Source organism: Plectropomus leopardus, chromosome 6 (assembly GCF_026936395.1).
Source record: "Plectropomus leopardus strain MGB_pleo_1.0 chromosome 6, ASM2693639v1, whole genome shotgun sequence".
Lineage (NCBI taxonomy): Eukaryota > Metazoa > Chordata > Actinopteri > Perciformes > Serranidae > Plectropomus > Plectropomus leopardus.
The window spans coordinates 25,244,535-25,261,973 of NC_142181.1; the positions used below are offsets into that span (position 1 = coordinate 25,244,535).

Sequence of the window (17,439 nt, forward strand, 5' to 3'; positions counted from 1 at the left end):
AGGTGCGGCCCCACTGATGTTCTGCTTTAATACAACATGAAAGTCAAGTTTGCAGGGGAATCTGTTGCACATCTGAGTAAAACCTGGGGAGATAGAGGGCATTGTGTGGCAGCCCTTGAATAAATCCCCTATATATAGTGCAACTCCTAAAAAAAAAAAAAAAAAAATTTGGACTTCGTGTTTTCATTTGCTTGTAAGAGGCTCAGTTGCTGTGAGGGATGGTTGTGTCAGCTCAACATATTTGCACATTACTGTTACAGACTTCAGTTACATATATGTGTCTAACACAGAACCACGTATCCTTTATAAAACAGAATTTGATTACAAACATCTTTATTCTCACAATTCTTACAGAAAACAAAATAACGAAACACAAAAAAAAAGGTGCAGGCATTGAAAACACCTTTTATCTATTTAAACAGACTGCAGTACATTTCCCATTAGGTTTGCACTGTGCATGTGTATATGTGCTTATGTTTGCAAGTATGTGAGAGACGGAGCAAAAAAGAGAGTGGCAGAGTAGAAGGTCTTATCAGGGATGTGCAGGTCCAGCCCAGCCGTTTTGAGCGCCCGTCAGAAAGTGAAAAGAGTGCTCGCTACTGTACTGGTCCTCTGCTCAAAGCAGCCACCACCCCCACATGACCGCTGTACAGAACAACCGGCTGACTTAAGACAGGCGCAGCGATGGTTTCTTTTGTGGCTTACTGACCCACTCTCTGCTCTGCTTCCCCAAGTACAAGGAGAGAAATCCTTGTCCGTGATGTTCACCAACAAAAACGAGTTAGACCACAAATCATAATTTCACAAAGGACAGGTGAACAGTCACGGATACAGGACATTGAGGATAACTCACTTACAGGGCTGGTCAAAGATAATGAACATGAAAAAACACAAATGCTATGGAAGCAAAACTTACACATTTAGAGCTGTTTGTTGACTGTACAGAAACAAAAGAAAACCCACCAAACCATGAAAAAGACTACTGAAGAGCACTTGGCATAAATGATGAGTTCCTACTGAGCGGCCTGTTTCCTTATGTTCATGATCAGCCTCCTGCTGTAGTCCTTATGGTCAACAGGCTTTACCTCCATCACTGTGGCCTTGATCCTGGATTCGTCCTGTCACACAAACATAAGAAAACTCATTAAAGACATATTTCAAGCTTGAAAATTCAGCACTGTTTTCAGTGTGCTTCTCCTGGATCGATAACTTCGAATACCCCACACCCATTTACCGGTAACTAAGAAGTTAATTTTTGAGGAGAAATGCAAAGGACATGAATTCAAGAGGCCTTCCATTTACTCAAAGAGCTTAAGCGCCACATTTCCCATTTGGAGGTGGTCAAATTTAAATGTTTTGTGATGTAAATGTGATGCCTTTCATTTAAGTTTTTGTTGGCTTTGCTAATGGATAGCCTTTGTTAGCATGTGGAAACACACTGCCCGCTCTTCGGTCTCCACCGATTAGCTAATGTTAGTTTTGATCGCTCTGTTTTACTGCCGGTAACACCATCCCGGTGGCGGGTTGCTGCTGCAGAAACATGGTAGCTTACCTTCACTCACCCCTGAGGTAGCCCTGGTGAGTAAGTGGCTTTTCTTTTTAAGACGCATAACTCGTTCAGCATTGTTAACCAACGTATGTTCGCACCACTAGCTGTGCTGACACTGGTAACGGTGCTAACAGAGCTAACAGTGATAACAAAAGCCCAGTTAACAGTGCTAGGGTAAGGGGGTACTTCTTACCCGAGCAACCTTGGGGGAGACCAGATGGTTAGCGGAATTTTTTCACAGCAACGCTGTTGAGTTGAAATAGCGCTGTAACTGTAATCTCCAAATAAGCAGCACAGCTATTTAGATCCCACTAGATCTGGTACTGTGCAGTTAACTGAAGAGTAGCAAAATAAACCTATAGACCGACACACGAAACGTGTCAAACTTATTCTCCGCACTTAACCATTCATCCCCAGTAAACATAATATAGAGTAGATAAATGTTGGCATATTATGTTAACACTAGGGATTTCTCCATAAACATTCAAATTGTGTGCAAAATTAGTTCAATGTTGATTTAGATTCAGAATCATGGACGACACAGGATCTGCTACATACGTTGACTCACACCATCTATCCCTCTATCAACACATCTACTGCAAACATACTATATATAGGCATCTCCCCTTCCCTCATGACAAAGTGGGCAATGTGACAGGTTTGGTCTGGTGTCTGAATTGTGTTGGCATTCAGATGAATGTCTCACAAAAAAGAGGCAGCTTTTAAAGCCATAACCACCTCCACAACTGTCTAGACATGGGAAGGTCATTTCTACCAGGGCCATTATTCTCTGCATTTAAACAGAGGTTACACTCATTTCGTCACCATTAATCCTCTGCAGCTGAAGTGGGTGAAATGTAAATCATCTTCCTTTGGACGAGAGCCCACAGTCTTCCAGGATAGACCGTTATAAATTCTGGTGCTTGTTTTGTATGATGCAAGAGAAATATGGGCATATTATATACGAAAATATAAAATAATGAAAAACTTCATCATTATAGTTTGACATTTAGTAGAATGAACTGTCATGCTACACATCAATATAGATAAATGAATGTGATAATAAAACTTTGGTATTGCATTGTACAGAATGAATATGTCACTTCTGGCTTTTATCTTGCCGTGACTTAGGAAACGGTTGCGAAAGGATTACATGTTGATCCAGACAGACAGAGAAGTCTTTGAGAATTATGCAAATATCTTCATAGCATTGGTTAAAGGTACCCTGTGGAGTGTGGGACTGTTGGTAGTGCTGTGAGAGGATGTTTTTGAATGTGTATCATGCCATTATACTGATCATCAGCCAGCAAACATGGACATAAACATTGTATGATTCAGAGCATGGGGCAAAAACAGCTTTGCAAACGATAGAAAGTAAGAATCTGCATCCACAGTCGTTTGTCAGACCTCAAGGATACATACAGTAAGTTTTGGTGGGTAACAGAGAGTATAAACAAACTTTGTTTACAAGGAAACTCCACAGGGCACCTTTAAGTGATGTTAAGCGACCGTCTGGGTTTCTTGAAGGTTGCCAGGGATTTAACTTTCAGGAAAAGAGATGTTTTGCTCTGTGACTTGAATGTAATCATCAGTTCAGAAGTCTCAAACGTAATATCTTAAAGGTTTTATATGTGAGATTTTGAACATTAATATGCTTTGAAAAGATATTGGAGAGTATTGGCGCCCTGAACAGAAAATGAAGTAATGCTCCGTCTGTGTGCTTTAATCTGAGCGTCTTTGTTTTGGTAGCCGGGCCAGCCACGTATGCATGTTAGTGGAAAACACACACAGAGATTGACATACACTGACTCGTTTATGTGATCATACAGCAGTTACTGGTGATAAGTGCGGCGCCCATCTTTGGGTTCCCCCTTCACGTTAATACTGTTAGCTCTGTCAGTACTGTTGCCGTTTTTAGCACTTTTAGAGGTGTTCGCCCGGCTAGCGGCTGCAATTTTGACTCAGCCACCTTCATGTTTGCTTGTAATTTCACAGGTAAGAGCCCTGTACAGCCAATACCATCCTCAGCATCGTATAGAGCACCTTTTAGGGTGAAGCCCACATTCAGGGACACTCAGCTTACAGCCTGCGGGCAAAGTCTTTCCATATCACGGTGCCGGAGGCCTGCTGATCCTTTGCTAATTCACAAGAAAAATAAATTGATTCACCATGGGATTTTTTTTTATTTGTAATCTGAATATAAATAAGGTGCCAGAGTGCACTACCTTAAATCCTAGAAAACCCTCTTAGTACACCTGACCTGTGTGGGGAAGCTGGAACTGGATTTAACTCTTTGCAGAGGAAACCAAATGTCAAAAGGTTCAAAACAAGCCATTCATTTATTACATTTACTGATAATATCATTCATGTTTGTTTATGAAATGGCTCCTGGCCTCTTGTCATTTTGTAAAAGTGGGCCTCAGGCTAAACAAGTTGAGTGTTCCCAGCCTGGTTATTACCTGCACACCCTGTCTGGCCAACCACTTTTACACATCCATCAGATTTTTGATTGAAACATCATGTAAAGGAAAAAAAGCATATTTGCTCCCAATTTAGTTTAGTTTAACCTAATGTAATTAATGAGTCCTACAGGTGTGCACAGCTCTTTGCTAAAAACGCAAACTTATTCTCTCTTCTGACCAGTTTTATAGCCTTGAAATTAAATATATGCATAATGGAAGTAAATGTCATAATAAAAAAAAAGACATTTAATCTATTATATGTTTATTTGTCTTCAGATGTTTAGATTTATTGAGATGATCAGATTTTGGTTATTCACAGTTGAAAAGTTAAAGACTAATAGACATCTAGTCTTAGCCTAGATTACAGAGTAAACAAAATCTGTGTATAAGACAACAAACAAACATCCATACTGTAAATGCAGGGGTATGCAGTACTTTTGGTAAATATTTACAGATTTTTAGGTTGTTTTAATATATCAAATTATTATTTTAAAATATGATCTAAAATCAGACTATACCTAGACGATAAATCCTGGACTATAACAGCGCTAAAACTTGGAGATGATGTTTAAATGACATCTACTGCTCTGTGGGATCTCCTGAAATTGTGAAATCACACACTAAATGATAGCAGACAGCATGAATCTTAATTGCATGTCACATTTAAAATGACTATAATTTTCAGAGCAAGTTTCTGTGAATTAATTTGGTTTTAATCTATGATACAATAACAGCAGGGATTTTTTCCCTCCACTGACTGACAATGAGCTACTGCTTATCTCAAAGAAAAGACTTAAGTATCAACAGAGCATTTTGACAGTGGTTTTGTGGCATCCTACAACTACCATACACACTGACAGGGATGTTCAAAAGATGATTTTCGTTGATGAGTGGGTGAATAAAATTAGCCGTGTGTGAATCTGTAAGCTACCAACATCACACAGCCAAGTTGGGTGTTGATGCACACTTGGACAACCTGTGCTGGCCTCCCCTACAGCCACTGCTGTGGGTGTGTACACACACACACACACACACACAAAGCACAAAAGGAACAACACACACATAAATTGATTCCAGTGTGACCTTTTTCTAACAGCTTTAAACTCGCCAGGGACACTTAAAAACAAACAACAGCCAAGGGAAAAGTATCCATCTCATACTTTGAAAATATTTTATTTCTCAAAGAGTGTTTAGGGTTATATAATATTCACTTTAAATCCTTTAACCTATGTGTTGGCTGTGTATTTGATCATTGCATTTAATGCTGAATCAGTGGTTTTTAACCAGCCCTGGAAAACTGGTCAAGTGCAGTAGGTCTTAAGTCGAATGGAAAACCAGCAGGACTTAAACTTGTGTTGGGAATCACTTTCCCACTCTCTACACTCACAGACTCAACCTGCACCATCGCCCCAGAATAATGTAACCGGATTTAAGGGTGAAATGAGAAAATATCAGCTGACTCTGATTTGAGACTGGGCCTGCAGTGGTCAAGACTGGGCCAGTGCTGCAATGAAAAGCCTTGAATGTTCAATATCAGCTTTTTCATCAGTGTCATCCTTTTGAGACACTTAAATCAGTTACAATGTCTAGACACAGCCTACGGGGACAATAAGACCTTAATAACAGCACAGCAGTTTGGATCATAGCTGCAAGCAAACATTCCTGCTGTCAGGCAAGTTAAAGATTTAAGACTGTCAAAGAGTCCAGTACTGAGTGGTAATATTTAAAAGATTGCTTTCTGACAGCAGCAACACATTTATAGTTATAAAGTAATTTGCCTGCTGACATTTTGAGAGTTATAACACAATTACCTACACAGAATATCAATTATGATAAATATCCTGAATGCTAAAATTCTACTTTTATATTGATTTGTGTGAAAATAATTACATGATGCATCACACTTGTTTTGATAAATGCACTGTAACAAATCACTGTGTTTTGGTGTAATAGCAAGAAAACTATATCAAGTAGCACAGTTTCTGGTTCTCAGTGGCATCCCGTCTTTATCCTTTGAAAGGCTTTACGCATATTTATTTGAGCATCTTTGATGCAAGAATGACATTAATTAAAATTGAATGCAGTTTTGATCCTTACTGGGACACTAGGCTCCTTCAACAGTGTCTTGGTTTTGCTCATTTAGATGGTCTTGCTCAGCTGAGGTTTTTTGTTCAGTGTGATGTCGAGCAACAAATGATAGAGCATCCTAACACTTTCATTTGATTCTGATACTAAGTAAATCCAGATAATTCTTTATGACAACTGTAGTCATTGTCTTATATGTAATTGTGATCCTAATCAAGTTGTTATCTATAGACAAAAACGTTTGTTTACAATAACTTGCAGGTAGAAACTGCCGCGTCACATACATAAAATGATATGGTGCTGAGCAAATGCTGCTCAGCATCTGTGACAGCGTTACAACTACTTTTGCAATTTTCACTTGAGCCCACAATGTCACATGCATCACCATCACTTTTTGTTTATACGAAGGCGCTGGTGAGATCAGGCCGCAACAATCTCGAAAACAGCTGGAGGGCAATCTAAATCAATTTCCACTTGTCTACCTTGAAGTGACTATTGTGAGCATAACATCACAGTGATGTGATATATACTTAGCTATATGTAATACATAGTATAGGACAACTAAGGATTATTCTTTCAATTAATTTAGGTTCAATTCTTTAGTCTATCAAGTGTCAGAAAATTGTGAAAATGCTGTCACTAACTGACGGCCGCAAACTGCTCATTTTGACCAACGATCAGTCCAAACCAGACATATTCACTGACATAAAATGGAGAAAAGCAGCAAATGTCACAGTTTACTACTGGAACAAGACAGATTTTGGTTAATTTGCCAAAAAAATGACAAACATTTGATTATCAACATATTCTTCTGAGTAAATCATCTAGTTTCACCTTTAGTATTGGAAATGTATGCATAAAGTCTAAACATCTGATGTTCACCTTCACAACATTAGGCATAGCTAGGGAGACCTTTAAATGTGCTGACAGTCTGTCTTACTGTTTTAATGTCATTGTAAGGGATAATTTCATCAAACTCCTCAGAGACTGTTAAAGGTTCTCGACTGAATCAAACTGCTCTGATAAACCTTGTTACAAAGTTTCTGTCAAAACTTGAGTTGTCGTAGGTGATGCATCAGGATGGATGGGTATCATTAACTGGCTTTGTGCAACATCAAGCACTTACAACATTGTGCCCATGACAAAATATGAGAGTACAGCACAATGGCTAGCTTGTAGCACTGAGAAGGAGAAAATAAACTGAAAGAGGGGTTGCAGGTGTCTCTGTTGAAAGAATATGGGGTCTGCAGGCAGCAGCCAATACATGCTTGTAGCAGTGCCATTGGCAGTTAGGAGGCTGAGCTGAATGTGACAGACACAGTGGCCTCTTCTGTGGGTTGAAGGCGGATGCCGCCTCTGGCTCAGCTCCAGACTTCCTGCTCAGAGTCCCAGCCCAATCAATTCTTTTATGTGCTTCCCTCAAAACAAACCTCTATCTGTGTGGCCTACAGGAAATAGTGACCGCGACTAATCTGTGTGTGCACCCTTCACAAAGCCACTGAAAATGAGCAGCATTCTAGGACAACACTTAAAGGGTTTTTTTTTTAATTTTTTTTTTTTAGACATGGCTCTGTCAGTCAAAATGAAAGCAGAGTAGTTTTGTTAATGGATAGGGAAAGTATCAAGGAGGAAAAACATAAAGAGCCCGTTTACGTGCTATGCATTTTCAGCTCACAAAGAAATGGTGGCGGTTCAGGGGATTGAGGCTGCATCTTTATTTCCCTCCCAGTCTTATTAATAGGCATATTTTTATTTTGTTACAGCAATATAGTTCATCTACAAAGCATGCTACGTTGGCAACAAACTTGCAGGCATTTTCTCAGACTAATTACCATTTCTGCTTTACTTACGTTATACGTTTCTAGCTTCACTCTGCTGCGGAAGACAAAAGTGTTGAAGTTGGCTTGTTGGAAAACCTCGTCGAAGGCGGCTTCATTCTGAAATTGAGACACGTATGATTGGCTCTGTTTCAAGAAGTACATATATTCTTTTAATCAAAAGTTAGTTTCAAATGTAAAATAAGGTAAGTCTGTGATAACTGAACGCTGACAAACAACTCCTGTGATTCTCCAAGTAATTGTGCCTGGAAGAAAGAAAGCACGGTGGGTGTCTATAACACAGATTTGTGTGTGTGTGTGTGTGTGTGTGTGTGTGTGTGTGTGTGTGTGTGTGTGTGTGTGTGTGTGTGTGTGTGTGTGTGTGTGTGTGTGTGTGTGTGTGTTTTGCAGTAACAAAGCCTGCGGTTTAACCTGTGCCCTCGCCATTTCCTGAGGCCAGTATTATATTCAGAAACAGGAGTCTCACCGAGTCCTTGAGCTGCCCCAGGTAAGCTGCGTTCTGGCCCAGGATGGCCTCTGCACTCTCCTGGAAGAGAGTCACCCACTGGTTGTCTGCATAATCTGCAATGTTGGCCTGTCGAATTGTGTAGAAAACAAAAGGAAGGAGTGAAGAGGAAGAAAAGTTAGATGCGTACACGCACACACAAGTATAGATCAATGCACTCTTGCTTAAATTTTGCACCTGCTAGATGCTTAAATGCAGTATTTTGAGAAACACATCCCTCAGCTCATAAGAAATCATTACATCCTCTAATTAGCTATATCCTGCTGGCAAGCCCGGCAACACGAGCAGAGTCATGGTGTTCTTGTGATACATACAGGGAAGGCAAATTCACAGCTTATGTTACAGCTTGTGAAGAATAACAATATGTTGGCTGGCGAGTGGTACAAAACAAAAAGCTGCTTATTTTAGATGCCTGGCTGCAATTGTTCTGCTGCTGACTAAGTGAGTTTTTGCATTTAATGTTGTTATTTGTTCTTTCCAAATAATGTTTTCAAATGAGTGGAGAATAAAAAGGGCTAGTATTTCTCTTCCTCCCTGCACTTTTTGTAAAATGACTAACAGCACAGTATAGAGAACTGCAGCAATTACCCCGACATAGCTCTGATTTAAACGCAAGTGTAAAATCTAAAATTAGTCCTCATTACGATGTGTCACAGAAACAGCCGAGTCGGCTTTAAATGTCTCTAAATTTAACTGCAAAGAGCAGATTGGGGGAATATTAAACCAGAGGGAGTGGGCCATAAGGGGAGAGAAGGGCTTGAGCCCTGGGAGACAGAATAAGGACAGTGAGTCAGGAGAAAAGAAAGACAGGACTAGGAGGATGATACGCATAGCCTCAGCAGAGGCATCTGCTCAAGACTAAGCAGGAAGAACAGGCCTTTAAGATATGTGCATTAGCATATATGCTTGTGTGTGAGTGCATGTGTGGCACAGCCGAATGAGAGTCACAAGTTTTAGGGAAGCCAATGCCAAGTCACTTACAGAAAGGATGAGGCGGTACTTGAAGTTGGGGAATTCTTTGTCACACTTTTCGCAGCGGTACATGCCATTCTGTTGATCTATCACTTTTTTGTTGCAGTCTTGGCTGGGACAGGCCTGGTAAAGGCAGTTTTCCTTGCGCAGGTACACTATGGTAGCGATGCAGGTGTAGTAGTCTGCCTAAAAAAGGGAACATAAACAAATATTCATATAAACAAAAGTTCAGTGCTGAATAATGCTACTTGAATGTGCTCCTGACTCGATGTCTCCTCTCCCTCACGACCTTTGTGTTTTGTATGTGAAATATGTTGACTGTTGAAAACCAGGAATAAACCGCATGAAATTAACATTAAGATGACATTTTAAGGAGCATAAAATGGTGTATGTGAGCTGCCAGAATTGTGTATCAGATGCACAAGTTGCACTCTGAAACAGAATCCTCATGGCTCTGACACCAATGCAAGCTACTGAGGGAGTGCTTGTGGCAAATAGGCAAACTTTAAAATCGGCTGCACATAAACAGCCTTCAGAAAACACTCGTAGTTGGTAGGAAAACACCTGACCGAAAGACACACATTTCATAGAAATAGGTGAATAAAGAAAGTAGCTCTGGGTGTGTTGTAATGAAGGGATGAAAAGTTATATTACATACTGCACACAACGGATAGTTGTTGCACCCTAACAGCTAATCGTTTTGGACAGAGTGTCCCTCTCTTAATAACCTCAGCATTGGCTGTGACAACAGAGAGGAGACTGGGCCCCTGCACGCTTTGATAAAAGGCTAAAGGTGCCTGTTCAGGGTCAAGGAGCAGAGCAACAGGCCTGCCAGTTCGGTGCAATAATACCCAAATACATCAGCCAATTATTAATGCCACTATGTAAATGCAATTATGTTAAATGTGAAGAAACGCTTTAGACCACAGTCATGTGTAATTAGTTTTTCCACAGGGCTGGGAAAAAATTAAGAAGCATTGTTTAAATATTTCAGTGATCTTGACATTCTGGTTGACAATGAGAAAAATTTAAAAGAAGGAAATGTCATGACATCAGTGACAGTGTGAGACGAGCCAGACTTTGGTGTCAGTCCTATTGGAGCCAATGGGGCGGGCACAGCAGTTCAAAGTCTGTTTACGTATTATGATGGAATGTTATCTTGGACCAAACAGGAGCTTGAATTGCAGTTGCTGGAATGAGTCGGATTTGGTTTGGAGACCAAAAACAAGGAAAACAAATGTGCATATTCACATTAAAAAAAAACAAAAAAAACAAACATAAGCAAGCATTACATAATGTGTATTTTTTAATCTGATGGAGAGATTTTTCAGTCAAAATTGAAACAAAGATATAATTGGTCATAGTGTGATTTTGATTTTGAACAGAACTGAGTCTGACTCGTCAAATGCTGTCTCCGACGTCATAACCTTTCCTTCTTTTATATTTTCCTTGGTTCACACAGTCAAAAGATCCTTTGCTGAGTGGTAAACTCACTGGGCTTTAAAAAACATCTCACTAAAGTCTCTAACATTTGCTAAAAAAAAAACAAAAAAAAAACCATAATAATAAACAGGAAAACAGTTTGGAATATCTTCCAAAGACACAATGAAAACCAATTCTTTCCCCTCTCTTCTCAGAGCACTGACCACTGCGTTAGTATGCAAAAAGAATACGACCCCAATTAACTTCTAAAACAGGACAATTGATATTCCATGTCATTTTGGATCAACAAAAAGCCCTTAAGAGGGTGGTAAGTGACAGCAACAAAATAGGAGAAAATCATCCTGTTCCAACACCAGGAGCCGCTGGCTATGCTTTTTTTAATTACTGTTTTGATTTACCAAAAACAACCCAGACATCAACCCTTGCTGCATTTCCAAAAGAGGTGCAATTAATCAAGTAAATACCTCTTCAATTAATGTGTGACTGACCGGGGCTGCCGCAGTGGGAAGATGAAAGAGGAACTTGTTTCTCGCCACTGTCACGGGCCTTTACAAATGCGTTGTCAAGCCAGCGAGAGGAGGGTGACCACTTACTGTCAGAGAGGGCACGGGAGCAATGTGGAAACTTGAGATTGTGACACAAAAACTTTGTGACAGGCACAATTAATGGCAACAGCCTTTGGTTAGGTGGGGGGAGGCGCTTGAGAGGTCTGACCCCCATGCCCCTGTGTATGAGATGTCTCAGAGGGGTTGAGGACGGCCTTGGCTCAGCTCCTTTGTCAGTACCGGGCCTCATCACACGACATGCTGAGGCAGAGCAAGAGCCTCCACAGCCCAGGGTCAAACCTTTCCTCCCAAACAGCAGGGAGCTCATGCCACAAGAAGCCCTGCACCTGACAGGGGGCTAATGGTTACAGTAAAGGATTTGGGGGTAGAAGGAAAAAAATAGATTGGACTGCTTAAGCTCAATGTAGGCCTCCAGATGATAGAAAAGCTGAGGTGGCTGTACTAAAAGAAGCATAAGGAAGAGCAATAAGCCGTTTACTGTCTGTGACCGGGAAATCTGCAGTTGTGGCCTTAGAAGAGAGAATTACGAGGGCAACACAAGTAGGACGGGGTCATTCGCAGCCTCAGGCAGCAGACGAGCACATGCAGTTTCATCACTGCATACAAATCCTGAAATTACTCATTTAACAAAACATATTTTACACTGAATTGAGATTTACAACTAACTGTTGCTCTGGTTTAATCCATTTGTTTTTGCATTTTTCTTTGTTTTCTAAGGAATTAAGTCTTCTCTGAGCCTCCAAATAGACAATAGAGCATAATAGCTCTTCTTGGTGCCCTGTCATAAACACTTGTATCTATTAATTGTCCTATAGTCTTAATGGGATATTTTCATCATACTGTGATGATTAATAATGTGCAGAGTATGTTAAATGATGTTAAATTACACAAGTTAAGATCCCTGCTCAGGTCACATCAGACAATTTCTACACTTTTGTGAGCACCATTTCCCTCAATGGTAAAAATGAAAAAAAGGAGGAAATTAAAGAGCACACATTACTTAACTTATCTGAGGGCAGTAATTTCATTACAGAGGGCAAAGAATAGAGCCTATGTAATCTCAGTAATCAATACCGGAGATGAATGTGGTTTTCACTGTGAACATACACTGGGACTGTGAGAGGACACCCACTATACAGTGGGATTAATGAGCAGAAGATCAGGATCTGATTTTTAAGCACACATACCTGGTGGTGCAGTGATTTTATGAGTCAATGATTATAAAGATTCATTACACTGGCTCTCAGCAAAAAAGCACCTCTTGCAAAGCAGAGCTACGAATGACAAGGTTACATTGTAGCGACAGTGTATAGACAATGTGTACTGTGGGCTTTAATAACAAATGCAGCTCGACTGTGAACACTTTCATATTTGTTGTTTGGGATTCAAAGCCGGTCTTTCAGTTTGTCCTTGAATATCTTCAAAGAATTATCCTTGAATAGCAATGTTTCTGGGGTTACCATATCTTGAATGTATGAGTGTGTCAAGGCAACGCTGAGCATGTGTGTACCTTGTCTCCGTGTCCCAGGTGCTCCGTCTTAACGTCAGATAGAGTCTTCCAGTTGGTGAGTCCTCCACCGCTGCTTCTCATCTCTGTCAGGGACTGTCCATCCATAGCATGTCCCTCCTTGTCATACCTATGTGAGAGAGAAGAAACACCAGCCAGTGCTAATTTGTCCCCAGTCACAGTCAACCTAGTGCATCTGTAGGACTGCAACTAATGATGATATACTTTATACAATAATGTGTCAATTATTTCCCTGATCAACAGTTTGGTCCATAAGAATTTGGAAAAAAAGAAAGAAAAATGCACATCAAGGCCAAGCTAGCATATTCCTGTCTGTTTTTTTAATTTAACTAAAAGTGCAAAACCAAGATGTAAGTTTACCACAGAGGACCAAAATGATCAGAAAATATTCATGTTTCAGAAACAATTGAATGTTTTACCTTTTCACTTAAAGGAGCAATCTGTAATACTATAAAATTTCGTGTCATCTAGCGGTGAGGATTGCAGATTGCAACCAGCTGAAACTTCTCCTGGTAAGAATTCTTTCACTCTTCATTGTTAAGGAGGTTTTTAATGGGAAGTCGAATTTTCCGCAGAGGTCTCTTACTCTCCAAAATAAACAGAACAGGTGATTAAAATGCTGAATAGTTTCGCGTAAAAAAAAAAAAAAATCAGCATGTCTCCAACACTGTTTGGCTCATCTGAGACGCCCAGCACCTGCTAATATATGCTTATCTTTTTTCTCTGATAATTAGAGATCCAGACATTCAGCAGGTTTTTACTGGGAACCACATTATCTGCAGAGGTCTCGTCCTGTCCAAAACATGAGCTTTAAACCAGCAAAAACACAGAACAAAACAGTTAATGGTACATATCAGTGTTTTTTCCCATGCTGCTCATCGTGGAGGGGCTGCTAACTACAGTGGCTGACGCAAAAACATGAATGGCCCAGAGCCAGAGTTTAGTTTGTCCATTCTCGGCTGCTGTAGAAACACAAGATTGTAATTTATGTGGACAAAGACCAGCTCTCTCTGTAGATGTAAACAGCTCATTCTAAGGTGACAAAAACATAATAATTCTTATTTTCAGTTGATCATACACTAATAGACAACAATTATATTATTTTCCATTTATGCCAATAGATCCCCCACAACCCTAACTAAGAGTCTCTAAATGCTTAATTATCTAACTAGCTGCCTATTCATTTTGTCAAGTGACAAAGTTCAGTAAATATTCAATTCTACAGTACATTACCACATTTACATAGATGAAAACTGTTTTAAGAAAGCTGTTTTTCCACTTTAGAGATTTATACTGTTGGCATGCTGAAGCCTTCTGGACTGCAGCTTTATTCATTTTAAAACATCAAGACCAAAGTAGGATACACAATACTCTGCTGTTAACATGGCTGTCAACAGACGGCAGGCTGCCCATTTAACAGTTAGCAAAAAAAAAAAATCTTGTTCAAAGCAGAGCATCCATTTGTGTTTGTCAAAGCAAGGATGGCTCAGCTGAGAGCAAGGCAGGCTGAGAGGCTTGTGAAATGAATCAACGGCAGAGGGACAGATGAGCTGGCCAGGGTCAGGGCTGTTACGGTGATATCAAAAAACCATTTTCACCCAATGTTCTCGGTAATTCAGGGAAGACAATAGGAAGAAGAAGAGGAGAGGCAGGATGGAAGGAGAAGAGAGATGGTTGGAGGTAACATGCAGTTGTGTGTGTGTGTGTGTGTGTGTGTGTGTGTGTGTGTGTGTGTGTGTGTGTGTGTGTGTGTGTGTGAGAGAGAGAGAGTGGGGGGGGAGTCAGTTTAAAATGGTCACAGAGATCAATAGAGACTACTAATCTGTTGGCCACAAGGCAGAGTGGCGCACAATGGGGAGGCCGGGTTGTAAATACGGTGAGAGCGGGCCCTGCTCCTGGAGGCATGACTAATTGAAAATATCCCCATTAACGCTTCCGACTGTGGCCAGAGCAACACACAGGCTGCCAATTTCCCACACCTATTGACAAATGTGAGCAATTCTTTATGGTGGCACCAGATTCCACTCTAGTTTACCAGCACCGCTTTGCTTTAATTGTGCCTGCAGCCAGTTAGGAACTTAAATGACATTCTGACAAATCAAATCAGACAAAATGGACATACCATCCTCTGCCATGGCTCAACATCTCTGCTAAGACAGATTTTCTACAGAGGAGAAGAATGTAGTGACAACATATCTGAGATGCATTACACTTTAAAAAGGTAAGACTGCAGATGAATTAGGCTTCACAGCGTTGCATGGCTCCTCTGGACATGTGATTTGACAGGTACCCACAAGGACTGTAAAACACTCAAGATACCGCCGTGACATCCTGTTTTAAAAGTTGCTGCAGTTTTTATCACAGAGGTGTCCAGGAGCACAGGAAACAAAAACGGAATGGTGGACAGGGATCGTGATGAAGGACAGAAGGAGAGGACGAATTAGATCTGGCAGAAAATGAGCAACAGTTAACTCAAAGCAGGCAGATCCCAGTTTGCAGCAGCATGGCTTCAGTGAGACAAACTATCTGAAGGAAGACTGTGACACATGACTGGGGGTTGGCATGTTGACATGCATGTGCATGCCATAGACATGTCAAATGTCACTGCGTCAATGAACAAGGACAAGGTAGGAGCAGAGACGTGTCGGGGGAGAGACGTGAGGGGAGAATGGGCAAGTAAGTAGAGTTGTCCGCTTCGGGCCAAGACTATAATATCTAATGCTTGGGTTGGAGTAGCAAACACGCCACAAACAAGATTACTCCGTGTTATGTGTGACATCATGTCTGCCATCTCATCTGAGTGACATGGAGTCAAACATCGATCTACTAGTAACTTAAAGGAATACTTCACCCTCCAAAAGACCATTTGTGTATCAATTTCTCACCGTGTGTTACACAGAGCTTGTTATAAAAACATTGTTACACTATTTCGATGAACGAAAATCCAAAAATGGAGAACTGAAATAAAGAGGGAGGTCATGTTTGAAAACAGAAAAACTACACTGAAACATCCGTTAACAAACGTATAGGTTATGCAATGTGTTTAGGAAGCACTGAGCAGTTGTGTGTTTGTAATCGCATGTCTCACGTGGTCCCACATGACTTTTATTCATGAATTCAGCACAACACAGGGTAAGTAACCGATGTATAAATGGTCATTTGAAAGGTGAAGTATTCTTTGAAATTATACCAAATAATTAGTTAAATACATGTAAAATGTTGATGTTCTGCTTCATTCTCATTTTGGCATAGTGACAGTTTCTTTCTTGTCATAATGAGCAGATCATTCAGGCTGCAATTGTAAAAGCATTTATGTAAGAACACTGCAAAATAAAAGAGCGAGAACACAGCTATCAAACGTTTACATGTAATTCCTGCACCCTAGGACAGTTCTGCATGCATCGGTAGACTGACTCTCACTGCCGTGTCACAATAGTTGAATTTTAATGAGTTTGTCCTATACAGAGCTGCAGAGAGCAAGTATATCATGGAAAAACAGAACAGAAAGTTATTGCAGTTTTTTCCTGGTAAAACAGAATTTAAATAGAGCAGTGAGCCAAACTGAACATCCTGCTAACCTGTGATTTTGCTTTTTTAAATACATATCAGCATGAATAAGGGATGTTGTATTGACCAAGTTATTATTCTCTCTGAGCCGGGTTGACAGTTCACATCTTTAAAAAACCTTCTTTAAGTAACTTCCAGAGTATTTTGATTTAGAAAAACATAGAAGTTGTAATTCTATGTCTGATATATGTAGCAAAATGTGTCTATGAAAAGTCAAAAAACGCTGCAACAATAATTTTCTAAAACCTGATGATAATCAGTTTACTTTTACATATGACAAAGACATCAACAAGTCCTCTCATTTGAGAAGCTGCAACAAGAAAATAATTTGGCATTTTTGCTATTTCAACTTAACACTTATTCCATCAAAATTTCATGTAACTTAGTGCTAATAAAATGACAACTCAGGCTGCTAGAAAACAGATCGAGTAAGGTATCTGAGGTAGAGTGTCCTGATTCAAGGCTGACAGTGTTGACTGAAACGAGCGAGAGTGCCATCATAGAGAAGAATTCTTCACTTTGTCAGACACTTGTTATCAAATTTGGTCCCGAAAAATTCATTCAGTTACCATTTCAATTCAGCTAATAACTCAACACCAATAATTCAGCAAGTAATTCTGCCACTTCTTATAGCACAGGTAAACATTTAGGTAAAATAACAAGTCATTAAATACTGAGGGATCCAGTTCATAAGACTACCGTGTAACAGCTTATTTGCTTCTGGGCTGACATAATTACTATCACAACTATGTGCTGTAGCCTGTATGTATGGAAATACCAGAGTCATGATAAGGAAGACGGAGGAAATGTCAGTGTGTGACTAAATGAGTCCATTGTGAATGTCTGAGGTCGACTGACAATAACTATGACAAAATGTAGTTAACAGAAAAGTGACAGAATGGAAAAAGGCAGCATGACTGTCTC

The 17,439-nt window shown here is 40.1% G+C and overlaps 1 protein-coding gene across 1 annotated transcript in view; it reads right to left on the minus strand.

Annotated features, from left to right (window-relative positions):
* Window positions 1–316: 316 nt before the first annotated feature.
* The window catches only part of rpa1 (replication protein A1), a 34,924-nt gene continuing 17,801 nt past the window's right edge, over window positions 317–17,439 (minus strand). Inside the window, exons 13-17 of the mRNA XM_042486632.2 lie at window positions 12,931–13,057; window positions 9,421–9,597; window positions 8,401–8,508; window positions 7,947–8,033; window positions 317–1,118 (exon numbers count right to left, since the gene is read on the minus strand). Coding sequence (XP_042342566.2) covers window positions 1,014–1,118; window positions 7,947–8,033; window positions 8,401–8,508; window positions 9,421–9,597; window positions 12,931–13,057 — 604 coding nt within the window. The 3' untranslated portion in view covers window positions 317–1,013. The remainder of the gene's footprint in view (window positions 1,119–7,946; window positions 8,034–8,400; window positions 8,509–9,420; window positions 9,598–12,930; window positions 13,058–17,439) is intronic.